This window comes from Corvus brachyrhynchos, unplaced genomic scaffold (genome assembly GCF_000691975.1).
Source record: "Corvus brachyrhynchos isolate BGI_N302 unplaced genomic scaffold, ASM69197v1 scaffold70, whole genome shotgun sequence".
Classification (NCBI taxonomy): Eukaryota; Metazoa; Chordata; class Aves; order Passeriformes; family Corvidae; genus Corvus; species Corvus brachyrhynchos.
The window spans coordinates 8,764,395-8,771,962 of record NW_008236217.1 but is presented as its reverse complement, the minus strand read 5'-3'; the positions used below and the strand labels follow the sequence as shown (position 1 = coordinate 8,771,962).

General features: G+C 53.2%; 2 protein-coding genes across 4 annotated transcripts in view; one reads left to right on the top strand and one right to left on the bottom strand.

Moving 5' to 3' along the window:
• ABCC10 (ATP binding cassette subfamily C member 10) overlaps positions 1-5,404 on the top strand; it is a 16,639-nt gene extending 11,235 nt beyond the window's left edge. For 2 of the 3 annotated variants that reach the window (XM_008643337.2, XM_017746357.1), the window contains 6 exons: positions 44-204; positions 623-876; positions 1,187-1,332; positions 1,803-1,900; positions 2,099-2,211; positions 4,190-5,404. In XM_008643337.2, the coding sequence (XP_008641559.1) occupies positions 44-204; positions 623-876; positions 1,187-1,332; positions 1,803-1,900; positions 2,099-2,211; positions 4,190-4,325 (908 nt within the window). In that variant the 3' untranslated portion in view covers positions 4,326-5,404. Of the gene's footprint in view, positions 1-43; positions 205-622; positions 877-1,186; positions 1,333-1,802; positions 1,901-2,098; positions 2,212-3,638; positions 3,822-4,189 lie in introns of all 3 variants that reach the window. The other variant, XR_001865896.1, reaches the window with a different exon arrangement.
• Positions 5,405-5,914: 510 nt separating this feature from the next.
• DLK2 (delta like non-canonical Notch ligand 2) overlaps positions 5,915-7,568 on the bottom strand; it is a 7,796-nt gene continuing 6,142 nt past the window's right edge. Inside the window, exon 7 of the mRNA XM_008643338.2 lies at positions 5,915-7,518. Within this exon, the coding sequence (XP_008641560.2) occupies positions 6,856-7,518 (663 nt within the window). The 3' untranslated portion in view covers positions 5,915-6,855. The remainder of the gene's footprint in view (positions 7,519-7,568) is intronic.

Sequence of the window (7,568 nt, the reverse complement as noted above, 5' to 3'; positions counted from 1 at the left end):
TTCCCTGCCAGTGATATTCTTACTTATGCTTTTGTCCTCACAGGACTTGTGGGCCTGGCACTCTCATACGCCCTGTCTGTCACAAACCTACTCTCAGGCCTCATTGCCAGTTTCACTCACACAGAGATCATGATGGTGAGTGTGGAGCGGACAGAGGAGTATACCACAGACATCCCCATGGAGCCTCAGGATAAATTGGTCCAGGTAAAAGCTCAAATGTGTTATCAGGTACTGGCCCATCTTCTGGCTCTGTGCCCTGCACTTGCCCCCTAGGGAGATCACAGGGTTCCACTGAATGGGTAGATGGCCCTCACCACAGAAACCACCTTGATCACTCATCTTTTACCAGTATATCTCCTGGGGAGGATGAATCTCTGGCAGGAACTGGTGAAGGCTGAAGTGATGGGAAGAAGTAGGGAAGCAGAACGGGTGCTAGATACAAGCTGTGACATAAAAACAAGCCTAGGAGTGGGCGGGAGGTGGGACTGGCCTGTGTGTGGGTTCTGCTCAGAAGCCAAGCAACCATCTACAGGGAGGGATGGTGCTTGGACTCGCGGGAGCTGATGCTGAAGATGACAATCAATCACTATCATACCCTTTCTCACCTGTGTATCCCTCTTAGGTTTCTGCTGACTGGCCAAGCCAGGGGCTTGTGGAGTTCCAGCAAGTGGTCCTGGCATACAGAGCAGGCTTGCCTAATGCACTTGATGGCGTGAGCTTCACTGTTTACCCTGGAGAGAAGCTGGGGATTGTGGGTCGCACAGGATCTGGGAAATCCACCCTTTTCTTGGCCCTTTTCCATATGGTGGAGCTGAAATCAGGCCGGATTCTCCTGGATGGTGTTGACAGCCAGCTGGTGGGCTTGGAGGAGCTGAGGTATGGCTGAACAGAGTGAAGGGTAGCTAATGGTGACCTAGAACTGTCAGTGGCTGGATGCCAAAGTAAAGAGTCAGGAGCAAAGGATGCACTGTCACAGCACCCTCTTTTCTGATTGTGGCAGCTTTTTATGAGTTTCTCTGTTGTTTCTCAACAGTTGTGCTAAGGAAACCAGGCTGAATATGTGACCCATGTCTCTGTGCCTCTAAGATTTGTAGCAAGCTAAGACACCCCATGAAAAAAGAAATAGCAGACCTTTGCTTTTCTGCAGAACCCACCCCATGAGCCCTCAGCTCTTGTTTGCTTGCAGATCTAGGCTGGCCATCATCCCCCAGGATCCATTTTTGTTCAGTGGCTCAATCAGAGAAAACCTGGACCCCCAGGGAAAATGGACAGATGCTGAGCTCCGCGAGGTGCTAGAGCAGTGCCACCTGTGGGATGCTGTTACTCAGATGGGTGAGTTGGAAACCAGTGAGAAGCAGCTGATGAGTGGTGTTTCTGGGAAAGGAGAGAAGGCCTTAGCTCAGGCAGGGAGCTGAGGAAAAGCGGCCAGGTGGATGCAGTAGGCAATGGGTTAGGCAAAGTCACGCTAGGATCAGAGTAGGAACAGGTCAGTGGGACCCAGTGGCATTCCATGATATTTAGAGGCAAATGGACTGGCAGGTGATGGATTGGGTGGCAGAATCTTGCTGGTAAGACCAGGCCTCAGTGGGTGTTAGAGGACTACCTGAGAGATAAGCCAGGCCTTAGTTCTAAGGGAACTGTGCCAGATGTTGCTTGTGTCTAAGTGTAAAGGCTCCAGTTGCTAAGGCCTAGGCCTGAGCAGAGTTGGGATTTTCTGTGCTGCTGGGAAAACCTTGGACTGGTGGAACTGTTTACGGCCCTGTGCAGGTGATGCAGATGATTGCTGATCTTGATCCCTGCAGGTGGACTGGACAGTGAGCTGGGAGAGAGGGGAAAGGGTCTGTCTGTGGGACAGAGGCAGCTGGTGTGTCTGGCCAGAGCCCTCCTGACGCAGGCCAAGGTGAGTGCACTGCCTCCATCGAAGCAGGGGAAGGGTGAACTGCTGGCAGCAGTCTGGGGACAGCAGAGGGGAGCACTGCAGAATTGGAGGTGTAATGGGAACAGACATCCTGTGCTAACTCCTCAGGCTGTCTCTAGGCAGGGAGTGGGGTCTCTGCTGTGGTTCCTGGGAGCTCCCTTCACTCTCTGTCCCCGGCAGGTGCTGTGCATCGATGAGGCCACAGCCAGTGTGGATCAGAAGACAGACCAGCTGCTGCAGCAGACCATCCGCCAGCGCTTCGCTGACAAAACTGTTTTGACGATTGCCCACAGGTAAGGAGGAAGCAGCACTCTGTGCCTAAAGTCATCCTACCACTCACAGGGACAGGTGGCTGCACATGCCATGCCTGGGCCTCAAGGCTGAGCAGGGAGGTCTCTGTGATAAGCTTTTTCAAGTGCCAAAGCTGGACCTTGCCTTTTGCCTTTTCTGCTGGGAAAGGGGAAAATGTTGTACCCAGAAGTTGGTGTCAGCAAAGGGCAAAATGCCGCATCATATCACACATTTCTCTTCCTGAGCACTGCCTGCTGGGATCTGTAGGGCAGGTGAATCCCACCTGTGGTTCTGCCAAATTAGGGCTAGGAGTAATGGAGAGCTATCGTATGGAAAGGGCAGTGTGGAGACCGGGGAGGAGCAGGTGTCCCTGGCTCAGTAGAGGGCAGTACAGGACAGCCGGCAGCGAAGGGCTGCAGCCAGCTTCTGGATAGTTCTGTCTTCCAAAATCCTGACTTTTAGTCCCAGCCTGCACCTGATGCCAGCAAGACAGACACCGCCCAGGCAGGACAGGACAACAGTGATTGCCCCACATCTGAGAGATTAAGAGTAGAGTCAGTGGATGGTTGCAGCCAGAGGGAGGAGGGCACAACATGAATACTGCAGAGAAGGGATGGATCAGCATTAGGTGGTGTTCTCTGCTCTTACTCTTGCCAAGTGGAGGAGAATTTGGAGGAGGGTTATACAATCGTATGGAGGGTGTTTTCAAAGCACAGAGGTTACCACAAAAATAAAAATCAAATGAGCAGGTGGCAGGGGCTGGTGTCCTGCTGCACAGAAGTGGGAGTGATGGATGACAGGCAGGGTGGGCTGGGCCTGGCAAGAGAATCAAGTGGGTCTTGTTAAATACATCATGTAGGAGGGAGGCAGGAACAGTGTGAAGGGAATGTGGTTCATACACTAGGGATATTAGGCATAAATAGAGTAGAAGTGCAAGGGCACTGTGGGCTGAGGTGTGTGTTTGGGTTGGGTGTGGGGAGGCCACCTTTGATGGGGGAGTAATTAAAGAGGAGAAACAGCAGAGGAAGGAATGGCAGAAGGCAAAACAGCAAGACTGAGTTGAAGATGGTCCCAGCCCCGCTTCCACTGGGATGAAGAGCAGTGGGGGAGAGCAGTAGGGGGAGAGAGGTGATGATGGGGTTGTTTTGTATCCATGGTTCTTCCATACCATTCAGCTTTGTGTGAAATCCAGGATGGGAAGTGACTCTGAACTTGTCTCTTGCCCTCCCAAGTCATTTTCAGTGCTGCAGCTTGCACTCTCTTGGGGATGAATGTGTAACCAGAGTTCTGAACTCCATAGTGCCTTTTACCAGCTCAAATCCTGTGCTGTGTCTTCCTTGTGACTTGCAGCTCCGTAGGGCTGTAGTTTCACAGTGAATAGTGCCTGACTGTGCAAAGACATTCCCGCTGTCTTGTCTTCCCTACCCAGGGCCAGAGGTTGCTGCTCTGCTGGCAGTCTGGGCAGACCTGGGCACATTTGTGTGCAGTGGGTCCTGTGGTTGGCTGGCTGGCAACTACAAATCCAGTGGTGGTGGTAGCATAAGCAAAGATGCCAGACTGCAAGTAACAGCTGACGCACAAGTCCATTTCTGCTGCCCTCGGGAGGTGGCAGGTGAGGAGGTGTTGGGGCAAATGGAAGCAACTCACTAACCTCTGTGGGGATGGAGACATTTTGTGCAACCCCAGAATCAGGCATGCTCTGAGCTTCCCCTCCACAGAACTTCCCTCTGTACTCCTAGTGCCCTGCCATGCCCAGCAACTGGAAGGCATCATGGTGCTCTCCTAAGAGGTGCTGCATTTCAGCAGTGAGCAGAGGCTCTCTAGGGAGCTGCACTGCACTGTGACCCTGAGTGCAGAGGGAGATCCTCCACAGCTCCTAATGCTGGGCATGTCTTGGGCCACCCTTAACAGCAGGGGAAGCAGTATCCAGAGCTTCTCCTCAGATCCACCAACGTGTGTCCTGGCATTTGTTGTCCACAGGCTGAACACCATCCTGGACTCGGACCGCGTGCTGGTGATGCAAGCTGGGAGAGTGGCAGAGCTGGATTCACCCGCCCACCTAAGCCAGAAAGATGGCTCCTTGTTCCAGCATCTCCTGCACAGCAGGCAGCAATGACCTCCCTCTTGCACTGAGCCTAGGCAGCCCTTCTGGCTCAGTGCCTTGCTCTCCTCTTACCTCAGACACTAGTCCTGTCCCTGCAGGGCCAGGAGCTGCTGAGGTGAGGGATGGGCTTATTCCTGCCTGCAGCAGCAACTGTGTGTCCTTAGGGATGGGAGCATGGCACTGTGGCCTTTCCTTTAACAGTGAAGATGCAAACTGCTGTTTAGAGTCATGCAGGCCTGGTTGGTGGGATCCTGCTCCCCTCCAAGGCTTCCCTTTGAGATTACAGAGGGATTTTCTACTCACTGAAGAATCAGTAACTCCTAGTTTGAGACTTAGTCTTACATAGGCAATGTAAAATAAAGTGGAAATATCCTTGTGAAGCTGTTAATTCAGGTCCTTGGCGCTTTTCCTCACCACACACGTATTTCCTTGTGAGATACAAGAGTGGTGCCTGCTCTGCACAAAGACAACCTACCTACTCTCTATTATTCCCCGAAGGCCTTTCCCAGCCCAGAAGGTTGCACCCAGGGACCTTGCTGCTTTTCCTCTGGTTTTCAGTGGAGAAGGCCTTCCCCTGAAGGGGCCAGAATGCAATTGCATTAAAGGCCTCTAAGGCTAGTTTATTTCAAGACCACTCCTTCAAGGGGAATTCTCTATCCCTCCTGCCATGTTCCCAGCTGCACAAACCCACAGCTGCTTTCAGTTTTAGGATCTTGCTCTTGCCATGGGCACCTTGGACTCAGTCTTGGGTTTTGCCATTCTTCCCAACACTTGTAAGGCAATGCCTAACCCCCACCTTTGCTCTGCTGTCCTGAGATACATGCCATTCCTTTCCCTGAGGCTGTAGGAGCCATCCCCATCCCTGCAGACGGAGAATAAGGCAGGACAACTCCTGTGCCACAGTCTGGGTTTGCATTCTTGAGGCAAGTGATGGAGAGACTCATCAAGAACAAGTTGCTGATCTACTTGGATCTGCTGAGAGCAGAAGGTTGGTGTTCAGAGGTCCCTTGCAACCTAAATTGTTTTATGATGCTCTGATAACACTGTTTCTGGGCTTGTACTTGTTTTATTTGATAAAGGTACATCATCCATCCGTGTATTAAAAAAATAATCTTTCTGATGAAGCTTCAGTCCCCTCTCCCAGCTCTCCCTCCTGCCTGAGTGGTCACTTCTTGGCTCTCTTTACACCACCTTGAACACAGCTCTGCAACCCTACAAGCCAGTAGTAGAGTTTGGCTTGAGGGTGGTTTGCCCCACTGCTTAGCCCTCTATGCCCATGAGGAGGCACAGAAATTCCTGGTCCTGGGAGAGAGACACTGCTTGCTGCACACCAGACCAGCACTGGCAGGAACAGACCTAGTACAAAAGCTAAGTGACCTGACCATCTACTGCCTCTTAGCCATGCTTCAGCAACAGTGGAGAAGGCAGTTTTGTGTCTGCTTTCTGTGTTCATCCCAGGCTCAGTAGCCTGTCCTCACATCCACTGTGGGGAGTTTAGCCTTTATTGTATCGAGAAACACTGCAATGACTGGTTTGAGGTTAGAGCCAGCTGCCTGCCTCAGGGTGAATGGGAGAGGAAAGGAGGACCTGGATCCTGTATTGCTCCTGAACCAGCCACAGTACAGCCTTGTCCATCTCCAGCTTCACCTATGAGGACATATGAGAAGGACCAGCTTAGGCCCAGAGGACCCCAGAGGAGAACAAATAGTGAGGCAGATGTGTGCACTGCAGAGGCAAAGAAGCTTGGTCATTTGTGGCCAGACCAGAAAGGACGGCTTGGTAAGTGGGTCAAAAAAGACCCCATAATCATCAGGGGGAAAGTACGGGACGTGTTGGTAACCCCCAGGTTACAAGAGGAGGGTGCATCAGCCGGGGCAGAAGAAGGGTATGAGGAGACCTGCAATGATTTTCAAAGTCTCTTTGAACTGGCTCACAGAACCACAAGGCCAGGGAACAAGGGTGTTTGCTCACTCCCTAGGGACATGGCATCTGAAATGACAGCTTCCAGAAACAGCTAGGAACTACCCCATACAGTACTGCGGCAGGGAGACCCATGCAGCCACAACTGTCCCAAAGGCCCCAGAAGAAGCATCCCAACACCAGCAGAAATGAGGATAAAGCCCCTTCCCGTAGTCACAGAGAGGAGTTACAAAGGGCCTGGCAGTATTTGGGCTTGCAAGAGGGCTGTGCCCTCCTCAGCACGACCTGTCCTGTTTCTGAGCACTTGTGTCAGATGACACCGACGCTTGCATGGCACGGGCTGCTGCAAGCAGCACGCCATTGCTCCCCTGCGGGGCTGGCCCAACACAGCCCTGCTTTCAGATGCCTGTGGGTGCCAGCTGAGCCAGCCAAACAGGAGACAGCTCAGACCCAGGCAGGGCCATCACACCAATGCTCAACACCCAGGGTTTTGGTGACATGTTTGTTGCCCTGGGAGCCCTTCCCTGCTGCCCAGTCGGTGCCGGTGTGGCTCCGCAGGGTGCAGTTCCAAGGGTTTGCCAGCATGATGACCTGCCGTGGCCTGGTTCAGAGTCCTCGCAGCTCACAGCTCTGTGGTCTTCCTTGGCTCAATCAAGATGGTGTTGAGCATGCCCACCTGACACTCCTGGTCTTGGAGCTTTCTTGCAGCCTGAGAAGGGCTTTGGCACCAGTTCGACCTTTGACGGCCTCTCTGCCAGTTCCTCAGCATTAGCAGGACAGTGATGAGGACCAGCACTGCTGTCAGCACCCCGAACACCAGCACTGTCACCAGCTGGGCTTCGCTCAGCCCTGAGTCCCTTTGGGTCACCACCTCCTTCACAGAGATTTTCAACAACCCTCCCCCCGGCTCTTTCTCACTGTGGTTGGCCACACGCCGCCCCGTGACCACGGTCCTGACAGGCTCCGGCTGTGTCACCCCTGGCATCTCACTAGTGGTGCTTTTCACAGCCCCGGCATTCTCGTAGGGAGGAGACCAGGTGGGTTCAGGGACGGAGATCTCGCAGGTTTTGCCAGAGAAACGGTCAGGACACAAGCAGTCATAGTCATTGATGCGATCATAGCACTTTGCCCCATTTTTGCACGGCTGGCTGGCGCAGTCATTGATGTTGATGGTGCAGAAACGCCCTTCAAAGCCCACCTGGCACTGGCAGGAGAAGCGGTTAACGCCGTCGCGGCAGGTGGCCCCATTGGCACAGGGGCGCATCAGGCAGTCGTCCACATCATGCTCACAGAGAGCCCCCACAAAGCCAGCGAGGCACCGGCAGGGGGAGGTTC